Source organism: Rana temporaria, chromosome 1, assembly GCF_905171775.1.
Source record: "Rana temporaria chromosome 1, aRanTem1.1, whole genome shotgun sequence".
In the NCBI taxonomy this organism is placed as follows: Eukaryota; Metazoa; Chordata; class Amphibia; order Anura; family Ranidae; genus Rana; species Rana temporaria.
In genome coordinates this window covers 551,847,539-551,869,252 of record NC_053489.1, presented here as the reverse complement: position 1 = coordinate 551,869,252, position 21,714 = coordinate 551,847,539, and the positions used below count along the sequence as shown (strand labels likewise).

General features: G+C 43.5%; 1 protein-coding gene across 6 annotated transcripts in view; it reads right to left on the bottom strand.

Moving 5' to 3' along the window:
* Positions 1–1,539: 1,539 nt before the first annotated feature.
* Positions 1,540–21,714, bottom strand: part of WDR17 (WD repeat domain 17) — a 168,208-nt gene continuing 148,033 nt past the window's right edge. For all 6 annotated transcript variants that reach the window (XM_040333663.1, XM_040333619.1, XM_040333636.1 and 3 more), the window contains 6 exons: positions 20,304–20,445; positions 18,121–18,223; positions 13,622–13,723; positions 11,479–11,574; positions 5,924–6,107; positions 1,540–2,221 (listed from right to left, as the gene is read on the bottom strand). In XM_040333663.1, coding sequence (XP_040189597.1) covers positions 2,102–2,221; positions 5,924–6,107; positions 11,479–11,574; positions 13,622–13,723; positions 18,121–18,223; positions 20,304–20,445 — 747 coding nt within the window. In that variant the 3' untranslated portion in view covers positions 1,540–2,101. The remainder of the gene's footprint in view (positions 2,222–5,923; positions 6,108–11,478; positions 11,575–13,621; positions 13,724–18,120; positions 18,224–20,303; positions 20,446–21,714) is intronic.

The window sequence follows — 21,714 nt, the reverse complement described above, 5'->3', positions numbered from 1 at the left end:
GTCGGCCGACCAAACCTTCATGTTGCCGGGAATATTCTTTTCGCTCCGGGAATATTCTTTTCTTGCACATGCGCATTTTTTTTCCCTATTACTTTTCTCACACGATTCTCCCATCGTTGATCAGAAAATCGTTTGTTTTCCAAAAAATTTCCAACATGTCGGATTTCTCAAATTTGATTGCCGCACAAAAATCGGCTGTTGCTGAAGCCGACTAACGGTGCGAAATTCGTACGAAAATTCTTTGATACGATTTTCGAAATTCGAACCGTGTATAGCTGAAGAAGCACTAAGAAGCACTAAGGCATAGTGCGAAACGTCAGCTTTTCTTTTGTTGTGCTGTTTTTTGCTGTGGCATGTATTTTGTGATTTTTAATTAAAGGAGGAGTTTTTTTTGGAGTGCGGCTGTCCCAGCTTTTTTCCTCAATAGGTCTACGTACCTTACAACAACCTCCCAATAATGGTGGCCTTTCCTGACATGGAACTGTGCAACTTTGTGTCTTTAACTAGATACATATGGGAATGGATTCACACCCAAATGTATACGAACACTGAACTTGATCAAAACATGACCCTCTTAAACAATTTGTTACATGTTCTCCATATACATAAAGAACTCCTACCCATGGAGGTATCGGCGAATCCCCTTATACTACTGGTTGGCGTGGCACAAAATACACACATATTGCCTACTAAACAGTCCCAAGGAAGTCGGTGACAATAAACAGGCAAGAATAGGGCAATATTCCGGCAACCAAATGGCAATCATGGAATTTCTAAAAGTCTGTGACAATAAACAGGCAAGAAAAATGCACATATACTATGGGATCAAGAAGGGAGAGATACTGCAGACTAAGACTGGCTTTGTTCACCACACAGAGGGAGACCACCTGCTAACACTAGAAGTTGGTGAAAGGCTGCTGGCCAAAACTACTCTACATTTTGACCAAAGCAACATAGTATCAGCTCCTAAAGGGACAGAGTTATCTGCAAGTAACACATTGTTAGCACCTGCATCAGTTCTCGAAAGAGACACTGACCTGAGCACTCCAGCGTAAAAGTTTGGGCCCCAATGAGCTGGCCAGCAGAAGGGGTTGAGACTATTTTAGAGACTGCTTGAGTGTTGTGGTGGTTCAGTACTCCCTAGATGGGTTTCCCCCAGTATAGGATTTCAGAGAAGTTGCTCTCTGCACCCGCTGCTTGTTTTTACAGTATATTTCCTTATACTGTTCATCTATTTGCAATATATTCCTTACTACAGTTTAACTGTTTGCTGTAGTGTCATATCTCTTTTGCTACCGAGGTATTGCATATACATCTGAAATACATCTGGCTGGGTGGTGAATATGTATCAGAATGTTGTGGGCACAGAAACAGGGGACCCAACACATCAAGCGGGGCACCTTCAGGGATAAACACTACACATACTTGATCAGTACCAAAAGGTCCGAATAACAGCTGGGCAACTAACATTTTCAAAAGAAGAGGCAATTATGTTATATGCACATGACAATTGTACTTCAATTAAATCAGAGCCACAAATACATTTACTTTAACTTTATTCTGTAAATAGAACATCTGTATAAACAATAAATGGAAGGGGAAGTATATGATCAAACGTCTGCCTTCATTCGTGTATATTTTTACAATTAGTGGTATACTACACACAGTAGAAGTTACAGTACAAATTTGTGTGATAAATCTTTACATTACTTAAAAATGGTCATAAATTTCACAGCTTTTTTTTTCTTTGCCTATGTACAGCGCTAATGGGACCACTAAGGAGCTTGCCGTGCGTTCAAACATATACAGTCAGTACCAGTGTTATTTATGGTGTGGTAATAAACTGCATTAAGGAATATGTAAACAGATTGACAGAAAATGTTGGTCTTTGGCTAGTCAAACTATATATTTTCTCTCTGATTATTATATACACAGATTTGACTTTACCATTACCAAACACAAACTAAATATAGCCGCATCTGATATTTCAGCTTTTTCTGCAGAGAAACAAAAAACAACGGAAAGTCCTATTTCAAAACCATTTCGCCCCGTTCCCATTTGTTTGTTGTTCTGTTGTAAAGTATTTGCCTTCTCACCGCACTTAGAATGGGTTGAGTCGCATTCCTGTTCCTAAAGGTGAGAATGGGTTAACCTTGGCCCACATTAAAGCGTCATTCAATGATATTGCAGACTTTCCATCTTCTAGAAAGAATACAGGTCCCTGTGAGACACAAAAATATATTTTAAATAAACTGCAACAGTACATTTCATGGTGGATCACAATGCCTAAAATACAACGAAGATTAACTTTCAGTTTAAAGCAGAATTTTACCCATAATAGTTTGATAACAATTAAAGGGCTCCAATTCACAAAGTGGTATCTATCACTTTAAGATCCACAGTAAAATACCTGTTAGCGTTTTTTTGCAAATCACAAAAAAATACTGCATGAGCTATTTTATGAAGTGATGCGATATTTTAGTAGTAAAAGCTAGCAGTATTTTACCACCGGCAGTAGCCGGCGTCCTTAACCAGTCGGGGTCCACGCTATAGACGAATGACAGCCACAGCACAGACCCCAATTGTCTTCGCGCGCTTTGATCACCCGAGTCACTGAGACTCGGGTGATCACAGATCCGATTAAGGGGCCAATCCCGGCCCCTAAGACCCCTTTCACACTGAGGAGTGTTTCAGGCGGTACATCGCTAAAAATAGCGCTGCTATACCGCCTGAAAAACTCCTTCACTGCATACTCAATGTGAAAGCCCGAGGGCGCTGGCGGGAGAGAAAAAAATCTCCTGTCAGCAGCATCTTTGGGGCGGTGAGAGGAGCGGCGTGTATACCGCTCCTTCCCATTTAAAACAATGGGAAACCGCGGCAATACCGCCCGCAATGCGCCTCTGCATAGGCGCATTGCGGGCGGTATTTACCCTTTATCGGCCGCTAGCGGGGGTTAATACTGCACCGCTAGCGGCCGATTCCCGCGCCAATCCCGGCGGTATAGCGCCACTATTTTTTGCGGCGCTATACCGCCACCGCGGCTCTCGCTCCAATGTGATAGGGGCCTTACCATGTGATCAGCTGTCAGACAATGACAGATGATCACGTGATGTAAACAAAGCTCGGTAATCTTTTTTTTTTCTCCTTCCGCACACAGCGGGAGGAGAAAAAAAAGCCGATCACCTGCTTATGTGCAAGGGACATCGGTCCCGAAGAGGAAGGAGGCACATCTACCTCATCTGTGCAATCTGTACCCCCTGCCAGTGTCCACAGTGCCCACGAGTGCCACCTATCAGTGCCACCTAGCAGTGCTGCCTATCAGTGTAACATACCAGTGCTGATCAGTGCCCATTATTGCCACCCATCAGTACCCATCACTGCCACCCATCAGTGCCCATCACTGCCAGCTATTAATGTCACCTATTAGTGCCACTTCTCAGTGCCCACCAGTGCCACCTTTCAATGACCTTCAGTGCCACCTCTCAGTGCCCACCAGTGCTGCCTATCAGTGCCCAACAGTGCTGCCTTATTGGTGCCCATCAGTGCCTATCAGTGCAGCCCATCAGTGCCGCCTCATCGGCGTACATCAATGAAGGAGAAAAATTACCTGTTATAACAAAATATAAAAAATATATAATAAAAATTGTCTTTTTTTTTTTAACAAAAATTAAAAACCACAGAGGTGATCAAATACCAACAAAAGAAAGCTCTATTTGTGGGAAAAAAATTATAAAAATGTCATTTAGGTACAGTGTTGTATGACCATGCAATAGTCATTCAAAGAGTGAGAGCGCTTAAAGCTGAAAATTGGTCTGGGCAGAAGGGGGGTTTAAGTGCCCAGTAAGCAAGTGGTTAACCAGTAAAAAGCTGTTTTTTATGGAGTGAGTGGCTGCTGCGTCATTACCAACCATAACTCATCTGCTATCCATGGGAATCCCCACTGTCGGCAAAATGTAAACAAAAGAATTGCCAGCATTTAAAAAAAGAAAACAGCGTGGGGGTCCCCCCCAACCCCAAATCCATAGCAGACCCATATCTGAGAATGTTGGGGGGGGGGGGGGGAATTATATGTGACAATTTACAGTATCTCACAAAAGTGAGTACACCCCTCACATTTTTGTAAATACTTTCTGCATTAAATATATCTTTTCATGTGACAACACTGAAGAAATTACACTTTGCTACAATGTAAAGTAGGGCCCAATTAGCCATCCCCCCCCGATGTCATGTGACTCGTTAGTTTTACAAGGTCTCAGGTGTGAATGTGGAGCAGGTGTGTTAAATTTGGCTCTCACTCTCTCATACTGGTCACTGGAAGTTCAACATGGCCCCTCAGGGCAAAGAACTCTCTGAGGATCTGAAAAAAAAGAAGTGTTGCTCTACATAAAGATGGCCTAGGCTATAAGAAAATTGCCAAGACCTTGAAACTGAGCTGCAGCACGGTGGCCAGGACCATATAGCGGTTTAACAGGACGGGTTCCACTTGGAACAGGCCTCGCCATGGTCAACCAAATCAGTTGAGTGCACGTGCTCAGCGTCATATCCAGAGGTTATGATCAGAGGAATATATTGCTTTGCATAAAAACTAAAATACTAGTTGCAGAGAGATGAAAGTACTGTATTTATTGGCGTATAACACTCACTTTTTTACCCTGAAAATAGACTGTAAACTGTGCCTGCGTGTTATACGCAGGGGCTGTGGAAAGTTTTCTCCCTGAAACTTCCCTCTTAAAGTTAGGGTGCGTGTTATATGCCTGTGCGTGTTATACACCGATAAATACGGTAATTCTTTCTGATTATATTTTATGGTATGTGTAAAATTGTATGCATAGTGTGGATAGGATCCAGAAGAAATCCCCAGAATGTTTGTATGGACCCTGTTCGACAGCCAAGTGGTGATTATTCTTGTTGCAATCGGATTGAAGCTCTGGTGTCGAAAATCCTATCCCCGACCCAGCCATCAAAGCCATTCATGGCCCATTTAACTCTGGTCCCTTCAGAACGTAGAACCGTCCCCAGCACCCTCGGTACCCCCATCCCTGATACCTTCCCTGGTCTATCAAAGACTAGTTGGGTTTGACTTTAGAGTATTATTTTGACGTTTACAGTCATATATCAGATAATAAATAATAATAATATAGTGTTTCACAATTGACAAATAAATGATTAACTGTGGCGCACGACTCTTGGATATCATTTGATCATCCTGATATGCTTGTTAGCAGTATTTATTTCAACCAGATACAGGTGACACTTGATTGTGAAGACATGGTTCAAATCAGGGATTTATAAGACCAAAATGCAGCATGTAAAGTGACTTACCTATGACAATGTGCACAATTAACCCTGAATTACTTTGCTTGACATTGCTTGGTATATCTATTCTAACTGCTGACAAAGAAGTGCCATCAAAAATACTTAAAGTGGAAGTAAACCCTCCTATCGTTTTCAGCCAGGGAAGCGGCCATCTTGACCTCTGTTTAATCTGCAACTGCCATGATGCTGTACATGTGACCTGTTATGAAACCAGCCATTGGATGGTTTGGCAGTTTGCTTGAGAGCACAAACAAATGTGACAGCTAGCATTTCCGGCATGCCGGGAATGTTAACTGTTTTTGTAACTATGAAATTGAAGGGTTTACTTCCACTTTAATCTGACATGGACCAAAATGGATTCCAGCAAAAAAAAATAAAAAAAATGGGGAAGGATTCAAATTTCTTTCAGGTGTTAATGATTAATTTGGCCTCACAGGACAAAGTTCCCCTCACGTCCCTGACCAACTTTTATTGTTTGCTCTCACTTCCTGTCCTAGTGACAAATGAAGGAAACAAGAGTGGAACTCTTCAGTATGGTAACTGCAGAAACTTGCCCCAAAATAAATCACCACTGCTCCGATGGCTAAATAAGTACGGTAAATCTTACCTGAATCCATAACCCTGTTAAGCAGGACACCTGAACATCGGAATGACTTGGAAGATTGGATCCTGTGACATAGTCTGGCCCAATTAATCCTTTAAGAGGTTCTTCTTTTATTCGTTGCAGAATACTTGAATGAATCTTTCTTTGTAGCTCAGTAGGGGGTGTGTATGGAAGATCATCAGCTGACCTGCATAATAAACAGTGCCCAAAAATTTAGTCTACAAAGAAGGCACTCTTGTAAAACACCAGTCCACGGATTTTCTTTTTTTAACAGGTGAAAGATCCATCAGTGTGATGACAGAGGTAGACTGATATGCCGCGTACAGGCGATCGGACATTCCGACAACAAAACCGTGGATTTTTTTCTGACGGATATTGGCTCAAACTCATCTTGCATACACACGGTCACACAAATGTTGTCAGAAATTCCGAACGTCAAGAACGCTGTGACGTACAACATGTACGACGGCACTATTAAAAGGGAAGTTCAATACCAGTCGTGTTCATAGAAGTTTGGTGAGAGACGATTTGCGCTTTTCAGCCTCGTGCTTTTCAGTCGGTAACAGCGTGACAAATGTGCTATCTCCATTGCGAATGCTAGTTTTACCAGACCGAGCCCTTCCGTCTTGTACTTGATTCAGAGCATGCATGGAATTTTGTGCGTCAGAAATTGGCTACACACGATCGGAATTTACGAGAACGGATTTTGTTGTCAGAAAATTTGAGAACCAGCTCTCAAATTTTTATTGTCGGAAATTCCGGCAGCAAATGTCCGATGGAGCCCTCTACACGGTCGGAATTTCCGACAACAAGCTCCCATCGAACATTTGTTGTCGGAAATTCCGAGCGTGTGTATGTGACAAAAGGGTTCTACCTGTTTGATCAGTGAGAAAAAGCAACTTCTAAGGGTGTACTCACACTAGGCACAGAGAATGAACAGTGTGAGGCCCCGTACACACGACCGAGGAACTCGACGTGCCAAACACATCGAGTTCCTCGTCGAGTTCAGTGTGGAAGCCGCCGAGGAGCTCGGCAGGCCGACTTTCCTCATTGAACAACGAGGAAATAGAGAACATGTTCTCTTTTCGGCCCGTCGAGTTCCTCGACGGGTTCCTCGCTGAAAAGTGTACACACGACCGAGTTTCTCGGCAGAATCCAGCTCCGACTGACTTTCTGGCTGAATTCTGCCGAGAAACTCGGTCGTGTGTACGGGGCCTCAAAGAGAAACCCTGACACTACCAGGGAACGCGGAGATGTGTGGTCATTTTATCTGTCACAATCTGTCACAGAAATCTACTGGTTTCATTGGGTTGAGGGGGGCTGTATGGTAACCAACCTATTTATTCTACTTCAAACAGCCACTGGATGAAATTGTTACTTGGGTAGGGATTATGTTTGTCAAGCACAGGGCCCCCTGTAATGGAATGATCCGTGACACCCAGAGACTTTTGGAGGATGGGGGGTACTCCTGCGCCAGCGTCACTAATGACTCTTGGGTCTAGGGTCACCCTGTGCCCCTTTTGGGCAAAGGGTGACTGGGAAATATTAATTATAAATTACATGAGATGGGGCATTACTGATAATTCATGTTTTGCAGGAGATCTTGGAATATTACAGTTTAATTGCATGCTGACCCACAACCGGTCAATAAGAGTGTCTACTTCAATGCTTAACCTAGGCTTTTGAGATGCTAACTAAGTATGTCTGCTCCTAAGACCTTTCATTGTGTGAAGATGCTATTGATGATAGATATGTATTGTGAGTTAGCAGTCTAAAGGTCAGATGTCTCCTTTCAGGGTTAGGGAATTAGCATGTCAATTATGTTTAGTAAAGGAATGTGACTTCTCAGCTGTAGTAATTAGGTCATGTTAAATTGGTGCCAAAACGTCTGACATAGAAATGTGTATTATGCAGGTGAATCATTTAGTATTGGAGTCCAGACATCTGGGGAATAATTAACTTCTCTGAATGTCATTCTCTAAAAGAATGTGATTGAAGCCCCCCCATTGTGTGATGTGTAGGTGGAGAGTTTATTTGTTCCTTTGATTACTGTAAACATGCCTGTACTGTATATAAGAGAGCTAAGATACTATTAAAAGTGTTCATACATTTTGACTCAGAGAACGGAGCTTGTCTCGTTTATTCTGGGGAAATCCATATGGATCGTGTCTGTTGGATGGTTGGAGTGTCAGATAAGCTGTCGTGGGCGATGGAATGGGAATATCGTAAACGGTGGTGACCGTTACACCCCGTTAATAACCAGTTAATGTTAATGGTAGAATAAGTGGACCTGGAAGTAATTTCTAACTTTTAATAAGTAAAGAGTTAGACATGCAGCAAATACTGTCTACTCCAGGGGAGCCGAGTTGTTGTTTTTTGGAAACATACTAGATAAAGTGATACTAAAGACTCAGTTTTTTGCATTTAAAAATAACAAACATCTTATACTTACCTGCTCTGTGTAATGGTTTTGCACAGATCAGCCCCGATCCTCCTCTTCTCAGGTCCCTCGCCAGTGCTCCTGGCCCCTCCCTCCTTCCCCCACAGCAAGCAGCTTGGTATGGGGGCACCCGAGCCACCTCTCTGTGTGTCCATTCAGACATGGATTTGACTCCACCCCCACTCTCTCCTTATTGTCTCACTGACTTTAATTGACAGCAGCAGGAGCCAATGGCACCACGCTGTTGTCTCAGCCAACAAGGAGGGAGAGTTCTGGACAGCCCTTACTCTCCTGCAACATCACTGGATCGTGATGGGTAAGCACTAAGGGGGTATGAGGGGGCTGCTGCACACTGAAGGTTTTTTATCTTAATGCATAGAATGCATTAAGATAAAAAAACTTCTACCTTTAGAACCACTTTAAAGTTGCTGGAAACCTCTAACATGAACAATATACAGTTGTGGCCAAAAGTTTTGAGAATGACACAAATATTAGTTTTCACAAAGTTTGCTGCTAAACTGCTTTTAGATCTTTGTTTCAGTTGTTTCTGTGATGTAGTGAAATATAATTACACGCACTTCATACGTTTCAAAGGCTTTTATCGACAATTACATGACATTTATGCAAAGAGTCAGTATTTGCAGTGTTGGCCCTTCTTTTTCAGGACCTCTGCAATTCGACTGGGCATGCTCTCAATCAACTTCTGGGCCAATTCCTGACTGATAGCAACCCATTCTTCCATAATCACTTCTTGGAGTTTGTCAGAATTAGTGGCTTTTTGTTTGTCCATCCGCCTCTTGAGGATTGACCACAAGTTCTCAATGGGATAAGGATCTGGGGAGTTTCCAGGCCATGGACCCAAAATGTCAATGTTTTGGTCCCCGAGCCACTTAGTTATTACTTTTGCCTTATGGCACGGTGCTCCATCGTGCTGGAAAATGCATTGTTCTTCACCAAACTGTTGTTGGATTGTTGGAAGAAGTTGCTGTTGGAGGGTGTTTTGGTACCATTCTTTATTCATGGCTGTGTTTTTGGGCAAAATTGTGAGTGAGCCCACTCCCTTGGATGAGAAGCAACCCCACACATGAATGGTCTCAGAATGCTTTACTGTTGGCATGACACAAGACTGATGGTAGCGCTCACCTTTTCTTCTCTGGACAAGCCTTTTTCCTGATGCCCCAAACAATCGGAAAGAGGCTTCATCGGAGAATATGACTTTGCCCCAGTCCTCAGCAGTCCATTCACTATATTTTCTGCAGAACATCAATCTGTCCCTGTTTTTTTTTGGAGAGAAGTGGCTTCTTTGCTGCCATTCTTGACACCAGGCCATCTTCCAAAAGTCTTTGCCTCACTGTGCGTGCAGATGCGCTCACACCTGCCTGCTGCCATTCCTGAGCAAGCTCTGCACTGGTGGCACTCCGATCCCGCAGCTGAATCCTCTTTAGGAGATGGTCCTGGCACTTGCTGGACTTTCTTGGGCACCCTGAAGCCTTCTTCACAAATGCAGTGGAATTTTTTTTTATGGGATTAAGTAAATTTTTATGGCAAAGAGGAACTTTGCAATTAATTGCAATTCGTCTGATCACTCTTCATAACATTCTGAAGTATATGCAATTTCCCATCTCAAAAACTGAGGCAGCAGACTTTGTGAAAATTTGTATTTGTGTCATTCTCAAAACTTTTGCCCATGGCTGTATATCTGTCTATACTGTGTACTTGCCTCAACCCAAAGTGACAAAAGTGTAATGTCTTATCCCTCTGCTGTATGCATGAGTCAGTGAAAATAGTCCAAGCAACCTCCACAGCATCCTGCGTTGTGGCCTCCAGCACACAGCAGATCCCCCTTCAGAACACAGTAGCCGACTCAAGCCTCAGCTGTGTTTATTTCCCTATGATTCTGTGTAGGGGGAGGGGGGGTGTCCATTCCTTTCACTCAGGTTTCACTGAGCTCTTTATTTTAGGTGTGCGGTGTGAAGAATCCTGCCCCCTGCCTTCTACTGCTGAGAAATTGCCTTTGATCTTTGTGGTTGATATGGGGCTGCAGACACAAAGGTAAAACTTATGTGGGGGGATTTGTTTAATCTCTGTGTATCACCTGAAGCTAGTCACTTTAAAGCAGAGGTCAAGTGAACAAATAAATAAATTAAAAGCCAGCAGCTACAAATACTGCAGCTGCTGAATTTTAATATATGGACACTTACCTGCCCTGGGTGCCCGCGATGTCGGCAGCAGAAGATGAGCAATCGCTCGTCTCTCGGCTGCCCATGCCGCCATCCTCAGTGAGGGAATCAGGAAGTGAAGCCTTGCGGCTTCACTGCCCGTTTCCCTACTACACATGCGCCAGTAGCACGGCGCGTTCCCAGTGGTCCCCGCTGTCTCCTGGGACCAGAAGGCAGCGGGGGGAGGGGGCAGGAAGTGGAGTGACTCCCGTGGGAGTCTCTCCCCGAAAGTGGGTGCAAATACCTGTATTATACAGGTATCTGCATCCCCCTCCCCCATGAAAGGTGCCAAATGTGATACCGGAGGGGGGAGAGGGTTCCCAAAAGCGTAAGTTCCATTTTTGGGCGGAACTCCGCTTTAATGGATATATGTAAGGGTTTACAACTAGAGAAATTAAATAGGACAGCTGCACTCCAATATGCCTTTATTGACATCAATTTTGTCCATACGCCATCAGAGGCACAGATGATAGCTGAGGAGTTTCGCACCCTTAGTGGCGCTAATCATAGCTTGACTAAGCGCCACTAACGGTGCGAAACGCGTCAGTTATCATCTGTACCTGTGCCTCTGTTGGTGTATGGACTATATTTTGTCAATAAAGACATTATATCGGAGTGCAGCTGTCCTATTTCATTTCTCTAGTTCCCGCCTTCATCTCCTGAACACAAGGATGGTGTGAACACGGGGCTATCACCTGGAGCTGTGATTTCTTTGAACTAAGGGTTTACAACTTCTGTAACCAAGGTTTAATTCAACATTGCTGCAGCTTTAAACTCTTTATAAAGATACAGATGAATCTTTGCACCGCTGTGGTGATCATGTCACCTTATTTATTATGCATTTTCAAGTGATTTTTTCGGGATATATGTCTACGATTATGGAATATACTGACACTTACTTAGTGGATAGGGTACACGCTCTCCATGCATCCAGTTCCACTGAGAGCTGCTCAATCTGTAAGGGAACAGACACTTCCCGACGTTTCAAAAGCTGACTGGAAAATAGTATCATGAAAAGAAAACAGTGACCAATAAAAAGCAAAAACCTAATCGTAACAACCATAAATATCATCACGCTACAACATTATGAAATACAATAAAACCTTGGATTGCGAGCATAATTCGTTCCGGAAGCATGCTTGTAATCCAAAGCACTCTTATATCAAAGCGAGTTTCCCCTTAAGAAATAATGGAAACTCAAATGATTCGTTCCGCAACCATTTATTCAAAGGTCCTTTCGTTTATAGTCCATATAAAAAGATTATAGCAATGTGACCAGGTTATGTAACCATAAAATGTTCATCCACAAGTGGATTAGAAACAAAATCCAGCAGGAGCTACAGAGTATAAAAGAGAAGAGAGGCGCCTCTAAGTGTAACAATATGGTTACATTTAATGAAGGTACAACATTTAGCAACTCACATGGCACATCTAAGTATGCAGGCATCTGGAGTAAAGCTGTCCACATAGACCATCCTCCGCACCGCCGGCTCTCACCGATGTCAGTCTGCAATCGTGATCGTAAAGACTACCCTGCAGTAGAGCGTTCTGAAAGCGAGGCTTCAATCACTTGTGGAGTGCAGAGTGGAAGAGATGACGTCGAGAGGAGGATTGTTTATGTGGACATCTTTACCTCGGATGCCTGCATATCTAGATGTGACTCAATCAGCCATGTGCGTTGCTAAATGTTGTACCTTCATTAGCCACTTCCAGACCGCCGCATGTATATGTACGTCGGCAGAATGGCACGTACAGGCACATTGGCGTACCTGTACGTCCCTGCCTAGACTTGGGTCGGGGGTCCGATCGGGACCCCCCCCGCTACATGCGGCGGTCGGATTACCGCAGGGAGCGATCCGGGACGACGGCGCGGCTATTCGTTTCTAGCCGCCCCATCGCGATCGCTCCCTGGAGCTGAAGAAGGGGGAGAGCCGTATGTAAACACGGCTTCCCCGTGCTTCACTGTGGCGGCTGCATCGATCGAGTGATCCCTTTTATAGGGAGACTCGATTGATGACGTCAGTCCTACAGCCACACACCCCTACAGTTGTAAACACACACTAGGTGAACCCTAACTCCTACAGCGCCCCCTGTGGTTAACTCCCAAATGGCAACTGTCATTTTCACAATAAACAATGCAATTTAAATGCATTTTTGCTGTGAAAATGACAATGGTCCCAAAAATGTGTCAAAATTGTCCGAAGTGTCCGCCATAATGTCGCAGTCACGAAAAAAATCGCTGATCGCCGCCATTAGTAGAAAAAAAACAAAAAAAAACTATCCCCTATTTTGTAAACGCTATAAATTTTGCGCAAACCAATCGATAAACGCTTATTGCGATTTTTTTTACCAAAAATAGGTAGAAGAATACGTATCGGCCTAAACTGAGGATTTTTTTTTTTTTATATATATGTTTTTGGGGGATATTTATTATAGCAAAAAGTAAAAAATATTGAATTTTTTTCAAAATTGTTGCTCTACTTTTGTTTATAGCGCAAAAAATAAAAACCGCAAAGGTGATCAAATACCACCAAAAGAAAGCTCTATTTGTGGGGAAAAAATGACGCCAATTTTGTTTGGGAGCCACGTCGCACGACCGCGCAATTGTCTGTTAAAGCGACGCAGTGCCGAATTGTAAAAACCCCTTGGGTCATTTAGCAGCATATTGGTCCGGTCCTTACGTGGTTAAATGTAACCATATTTCTACACTTAGAGGCGCCTCTCTTCTCTTTTATACTCAGTTGTGACTTGATGTTACTTGTATATCAAGTCAAAATTTATTAAAAAATTCTTGCAAAAAATGGTTTGCAAAACACTCTCAAACCAAGGTTTTACTGTATACATTTTATAAACAATGCCAAGTTAATTAAATATAGAGTAACTACTGTATGTATCATATACTGTATGTGGGATGAATTAATCACAATACATTTATTACAATCTCACCAGGTTGAATTTGTTTTAATGTTTCTGCTAAAACATTCCGAATATAAACTTGTACTAGCGGTAAATTGATACATGTTATCACTAAGAATAAATTACCTTGTATATTCATAAAGTGCAGGAACAATGCTGATATAGTGCCTTCTAATAGCCAGTAAAGCTCCAGTGTATCCACAGAGTATGAGCAGTTCATTGCGTACTCTGCATGGAAATAGAATGGTCATTTTAATTCAAATCTAATGAAGAATAAGCTACATTATATTAGTATTAACTCTAATATAAAAAAAAAATTCTGAAGCTTCCCGCCAACCACTTTGCATATTATTTTATATATACTGTGATTCTGTACTTGCCAAATATGCTGCAGAAATCTCCTTCCACTGAGTCTGGCTGCAACCATTTTAACTGTGGGCAGCTGAAGCTGCTGCCTGTTCACTTCCTGGATTTACACAGACACACAGAGGCACACCTCCAGCTCTGCAGCCCTGCAACTTTCATTGGCCCTCTTATGACTCATCCCCCTCCTTTCCTGGCAAACTCTCACAAGAGTGATAGAGAGAGCTGTGCATGATGTCATAAGCCTAGGCTTATTACCAGACAAGTAACAGGAAGTGGGATGTATAATGCAGATTGTTTCCTTTTTTTTACTATGCATAATTAAAACAAGGGCAAAAGATTTAATAGACGAGAAGTAAAAAAAAAAATACTGAAGGTCCCCTTTAACCACTTAAGGACCGCCTCCTGCACATATACGTTGGCAGAATGGCACGGCTGGGCACAAGCACGTACATGTACGTCCTCTTTAAAGCGGGGGTTCACCCTATCGACGAAATTATTATTATTTTTTTTATTTTACCATAAAATCAGGCATTGTAGCGCGAGCTACAGTATGCCTGTCCCGAATTTTTTACCCCCGTACTCACCTTGTTCTCGTAGATTGAAGATACCGGGGAATGGGCGTGCTTATGGAGACGGAGGATGATTGACGGCCGGCTCTGGCGCGTCACGCTTCTCCGTAAATAGCCGAAATAGGCTTGGTCTTCACGACGCGTGCGCATAGCCTGTGCGCAGGCGCCGTGAAGAGCCAAGACCTACTCCGGCTGTCTTCGGGGAGAGTGACGTGCCAGGGCCGGCCGTCAATCATCCTCCCTCTCCATAGGCACGCCCATTCCCCGCGGGAGCCGAAAAATACGATCTCCGATTACAAGGTGAGTCCGGGGTTAAAAAAATCGGGACAGGCATACTGTAGCTCGCGCTACAATGCCTGTCTCGATGGTAAAATGTGTCGGGGGGGGGTGAACTACCGCTTTAAGTGCCCAGCCGTGGGCCGCGGGCGCGCGCGACCCGGTCTGAAGCTCCGTGACCGCGGGACCCGCGGACCCGATCGCCGCTGGAGTCCCGCGATCGGTCCCCGGAGCTGTAGAACGGGGAGAGCTGTGTGTAAACACAGCTTTCCCGTTCTTCACTGTGGCGTTGTCATTGATCGTGTGTTCCCTTATATAGGGAACCACAATCAATGATGTCACACCTACAGCCAAACCCCCCTACAGTTAGAAACACAGATGAGGTCATACATAACCCCTACAGCGCCCCCTGTGGTTAACCTCCAAACTGCAATTGTCATTTTCACAATAAACAATGCATTTTAAATGCATTTTTTGCTGTGAAAATTACAATGGTCCCAAAAATGTGTCAAAATTGTCCGAAGTGTCCGCCATAATGTCGCAGTCACGAAAAAAATAGATGATCGCCGCCATTAGTAGTAAAAAAAAAAAAGAATTAAAAAAAAATGCAATAAAACTATCCCCTATTTTGTAAACGCTATACATTTTGCGCAAACCAACCGATAAGCGCTTATTGCGATTTTTTTTACCAGAATTAGGTAGAAGAATACGTATCGGCCTAAACTGAGGAAAAAATATTTTTTATATATATTTTTGGGGGATATTTATTATAGCAAAAAGTAAAAAATATGAGGTGATCAAATACCACCAAAAGAAAGCTCTATTTGTGGGAAAAAAAGGACGCCAATTTTGTTTGGGAGCCACGTCGCACGACTGCGCAATTGTCAGTTAAAGCGACGCAGTGCCGAATCGCAAAAACTGGCCGGGTCCTTTAGCTGCCTAAAGGTCCGGGTCTTAAGTGGTTAATGAGTACTCCCATTAAATACTCTTCAGTGGAGGGGTATGGAGTTAGTATAGGATATAAAGTAACTTCGGTCATTGGTTGCACTGCACTGCAGCTCCCTCTGTGACCCAATGGGGGTTATTTACGAAAAGGCAAATCCACTTTGCACTACAAGTGCACTGGAAGTGCAGTCACTGTAGATCTGAGGGGAAGATCTAAAAATTGGGGGAAGCTCTGCTGATTTTAACATCCAATCATGTGCAAGCTAAAATGCTGTTTTTTATTTTCCTTGCATGACCCCCTCGGATCTACAGCGACTGCACTTCCAAGGCAAAGTGGATTTGTCTTTCGTAAATAACCCCCTCATGTATCAAACCACATTACTGACCACTGAAGCTTCCCATCACATTTAGGAAACATAGTACATGTGGCACAAACACCATGGTAGGAGGGGGCAAACGAATCAGAAATCACAGTGAATGGGGTTTTGGCATACAAAGACTACAGGTGCCTTGTAGTTGCTGTTCTTACAAAATACTTTTATTTACAAGAGTCTAAAAGGACTGAAAGATTTGCTTTAAACCTGAACTTTGGGTAAATGGCTAAATTTGAAATAGATTTAAATGATCAGTTTGACATGTCAAAGGTTTATAACTCCGTTCACCTACTTTCAATCCATGCACCCCTGTAAAAGAGCATGGTTGTGTCGATCATCTCCAGTGCAGTTGAGCAGCACAACCTGCTTAAAGCGGAGTTCCAGCCTTTTTATGTTTATTAAAAGTCAGCAGCTAAAAAGTGTAGTTGCTGGCTTTTAATAAACAGACACTTACCTGTTCCACGGTCCAGCGATGTAGCCACCCGGAGCGTCTCTCCTCTCCCCCCCTCTCCGTCGGCGCCTCTATTTACATTGTGGGTACCCGGCCGTGACAACTTTTCCTTTTCAAAACCTGGCACTCACTGCACATGCGCGAGTCGTGCTGCGCTCTATGAGTGGACAGGCGATCTCCTGGGACCTGTCACGTGTCCCAGGAGATTGCCTAAAGGGAGGGGCCACCTAAGGCGAGAGGAGGAGTCGCCAAGGCGGTCCGTAGGTGGAAGTAGGAAGTGGGACAGGAAGTCCCACTACAACTGAAGCCCCCACCCTCCCCCCCCCAAAAAAAGATTACATGCCAAATGTGGCATGTAAGGCGGTGAGGAGTGCTTAAAGCAGAAGTTCCACTTTTGAGTGGAACTCCGCTTTAAGGTCCCACACCCAAGCTGATGACAGGGCAATGAAGGAAGAGCAAACTATTGTTATGGCAAACGCTGTGCTATTTTTTTCAGTAATCACCCTCACAGTGTAGACTTGCAGCATTGTTCAAAGCGGTCAGTGCTGCCATCAGAACACAATAACACAGCTGAATAATTTCCTCATCCACATCAAATATGTGGATGAGGGAAGTACAGTGGGGATCAAAAGTTTGGGCACTCCAGGTAAAAATTTGTATTAATGTGAATAACGAAGCCAAGGAAAGATGGAAAAATCTCCAAAAGGCATCAAATTACAGATTAGACATTCTTATAATTTGTCAAAAAAAGTTAGGGGCAGATCCACATACATAGACTGCGCCCGGCGCAGATGTGAGATATGCTACGCCGCTGTAACTTATCTGGCTTTGGTTTGAATCCTCAACGAATTTGCGCCGTAAGTTACGGCGGCGTAGTGTATCTCTCGCAGCGGAATTCTAATTGGGCGGGTAGGGGGCGTGTTTCATTTAAATGAAGCGCGTCCCCGCGCCGAACGAACTGCGCATGCGCCGTCCGTAAAAACTCACAGGGTGCATTGCTCCAAATGACGTCGCAAGGACGTCATTGTTTTCAACGTGAACGGCGTCCAGCCCCATTTACGGACGACTTACGCAAATGACGTACATTTTTCAAAATTAAAGGCGGGAACGACGGCCATACTTAACATTGAGTACGCCACCATATAGCAGCTTTAATTATACGCCAGAAAAAGCCGAATGGAAACAACGTAAAAAAATGCGACGGCCGGTCGTACATCGTCGGTAATAGCTCATTTGCATACTCGACGCGGATTACGATGTGAACGCCACCTAGCGGACGCCGAAAAATTGCATCTAAGATCCGACGGCGTACGAAGACGTACGCCTGTCGGATCTATCACAGCTGCTGTCGTATCTTGTTTTGTGGATACCAAAACAAAGATACGAAGCGCATAATTCGTAATTTCTTTGAGGATCTGCCCCTTAGATTTTATTTCCATCATTTACACTTTCAAAATTACAGAAAACAAAAAAATGGCGTCTGCAAAAGTTTGGGCACCCTGCCTTTCCTGGGGGGATGAAGACAGTAACAACCAAGGCAAGTTTTCGAAGCCCAAAAAGCTATCTCAATAATTTGGGTGGCGTTTAAAATAATACCTTCTATGAGCAGCAATATCTTTTTAAGGCAAGAGAAAAAGTACTCACTCACTACATTTATGAAGTACTAATCTTTCTGTTCTGATGTAACTGAGAAGCTCAAGGATTGGACAAATGGAATCCAAGGTCCAGTCAGCACTGCTGATTTGTTCTGCAGAAAAAAAAAAACATAAAAAAAATAGCCATGGTATTAAAATATATGGTAATTGATAGGTATGCATAAATTCATCAGCCATAGGTTAATAATAGACAAAGCAGCCCACATGGTTAAAGGGGTAACCTGAGCTTCCTAGGCCCATAACCGCTGCCCCCCCCCAAGCTTTCCTGGCTTCCTATCTTAGTACATGCCCACCATACTGTACATGCCCACCATACTGTACATGCCCACCATACTATACATGTCCAACATACTGTACATGCCCACCAATTTCTACACCTGGCCACTATGCTCTTTTCTCCCACCAATTCAACCCCCAGTCTCATTGTGTCAAACATGCCTTTTGCTGCACAACTCAAGAAATGGGTACGTTTTGCTAGATTGCGTTATAAAAAAAACTTCAAGCCCAACTCCAGTGGATAGACTGAAAAATATTAACATTGCTATTCAATTTATCAGTTTTGACCCTACTTGGAAGATTTCATATCACTTCTGTTCTTGTGACAGCAGGAAAAGAAATGAGGGCAGGGATTGTCACGGAGAGAAGAAGTCACATATGATTTCAATTTCTTATTACTTCCTGTCCCAATAGGAAGAGAGAGGACATCTCCCCAATATTTATTTCCAACGCGCAAAGTATCGCTGAACTAAAGTCCAATCATCCATTCAGTGATTGCCACTGTGGTAAAGATCAATGCTTTTGGACCATGCAGGTCCCTTTCATCAGGTATGTGATGACACACTGGGGTTGATTTACTACAACTGGAAAGTGCAAAATCTGGTGCAGCTCTGCACAGAAACCAATGAGCTTCCAGTTTTTTTTGTCAAACTTACTGTATATACTAGAGTATAAGCGGACCCAAATATAAGCTGAGGCACCTAATTTTACCACAAAAAAATGGGAAAACGTATTGACTTGAGTATAAGCCTAGGGTGGGAAATGCAGCAGCTACTGTAAGTGGAAAAGAGGGTCAACAAAGCCCATCTGCAGACTCACTGTGCCCATTTGCAGCCTCACTGTGTCCATCTGCAGCCTTGCTGTGTCAGTTTGCAGCCTCACTGTGCCCATTTGCAGCCTCACTGTGCCCATTTGCAGCCTCACTGTGCCCATATGCAGCCTCACTGTGCCCATCTGCAGCCTCGCTGTGCCCATTTGCAGCTTTACTGTGCACATTTGCAGCCTCACTGTGCCCATTTGCAGCCTCACTGTGTCCATCTGCAGCCTCACTGTGTCCATCTGCAGCCCCACTGTGTCCATCTGCAGTCTCACTGTGTCCATCTGCAGCCTCACTGTGCCCATCTGATCTCCCGTGTACCTCCATGCTGCTGCAGTCGTCGACGGCCGTCTACTGTAACAAAGCCCTACCTCCTCCTCGTCCATGATACACGGAACACTAAACACTGATCCTAGCATTGTATCAGTGTTCCGTCTATCACGGACGAGGAGGAGGCGGGGCTTTGTTACAGTGGACGGCCGCCAACTGCAGTTAAGACTTCATGAACAGCGGGACTCGAGTATAAGCCGAGGGGGGCTTTTTCAGCATCAAAAAATCTGCTGAAAAACTTGGTTTATAATCAAGTTGATACGGTATTTGAACAAGCTGAAGTTAGAAGCTGATTGGCTACCATGCACAGCTACGCCAGATTTTGCACTCTCCAGTTTTAGTAAATCATCCCCACAATGACAAACACTGCAATTTACCACTATGATTACAAAATTAATGCTTGGACTTTCTTTAAATGATCCTTGGTATGCTGGCGATGTATACTTTGGCTTATGGTACTGGTCTCTAGCTGGCAGGTGCTACAACACCCACTTACTTGCCTTTTCCTGGAACGCATGCAATGGAAATATTATACATGGTTTACCAATAGAGACACAGACACATACTGCAATAAAGACAAAAATGTAATTCCTTAACCACTGTACTAAACTGTAAAAAAAAATAGTTTTTGCTGGAGCTGGGCTTAAAATATTCTATAGCTTCTCTTACCAAGTAGCTCATATGGGCTTATGTGGATATAATGTAAAATGTATATTTCTTATTATGTGCCACTGATATAACATAGGTACCTTTTACAAAACTGATCCCTATAGGCAGGGCCTTTTCTGGTTCTGAACTTAACAAGTGGTATTTGACAGCTTGGAAGATGTCTCCATCTGCATAACTGGTCTCTGCCATCTGTACACACTCTTCCAAACATGGCAAGTTACACTGTAAAGAAATATGCAAAAGAGGGATAAAAGAAGGAATATGCAGAGGCTGATTTACTAAGTATCAATCAAACCACAAAGAAGGCTACTGTACTACGTGGCTGCCATTGATAATATTTTAGTATTTACAGTCATTAAAACAGTCCAAAGAGGTGTTAGCAAAATGAGGATTCTTTAAACACGGTAAGGTGGGGGTTGCAAATAAGGGTCCAAAATCAGGGCTACCCTCTCCACACAATGGATTTAGTGGCTATACTTATGCTGGTTTATTAATATTACATTGCCTTTCAATACACATCATAAATATGTATTTTTCTAGGCAATTTAGCTTTAATAGAGTATGGGCGAGATCCACAAAGAACTTACGCCAGCGTATCTATTGATACGCCGCGTAAGTTCTACGATGCGCCGTGGTATCTTTGTTTTGTATCCACAAAACAAGATACGCCTGAATGTGGGCTAGATCCGACTGATGTACGTCTTAGTACGCTGTCGGATCTTAGGTGCATATTTACGCTGGCCGCTAGGTGGCGCTTCCGTTACTTTCCGCATAGAGTATGCAAATTAGCTAGATACGCCGATTCTCAAACGTACGCCCATTTTTTTACGTCGTTTACGTAAGGCTTTTTTCGGCGTAACGTTACCCCTGCCTCTATTAGGTATGGACGTCGGGACAGCGTTGAATTTTCTGTTGTTTACGTTGTTTGCGTAAATAGTTCGCGAATAGGGCTTTGCGTAAGTTACGTTCACGTCGAAAGCATTGACTATTTGCGCCGTTCGAAAAAAGAGTCAATTATGTGGGGTCATACCAGATTACCATACAACACGCCCACTCCAAGCCTACTTTGAATTACGCGGGCTTAAGCCGGCCGATTTACGTTACGCCGGCGCACATATAAGTGCTTTGTGGATACCCTACAAGCCACTCTGAGTTACGGCGGCGTAGCGCATATGAGATGCGCTACGCCCGACTAAAATATACGCCCGTTTTTGTGGATCTGGCCCTATGAGTTTTCTTTCAGAGATGAGGAAATGTCATTGTTTCTTGATTGCCTATAAACTACCCACAGACATTGTTTGATTTGGCTACTGGGTCCCAGAATGTACATGCTTGTGCCTACAGAATGGACAAGGAGGTGCGCTTCACAACCATTTCCTCTCTCAAAGCAAAACAACAGCAATCAACAAGGTTGCAACCAACTCTTGTTGAGTAGGGTCTATAGCCCCATACAAATATTCTGCTCTGAGATCTCTCAACTTGAAAAGATTT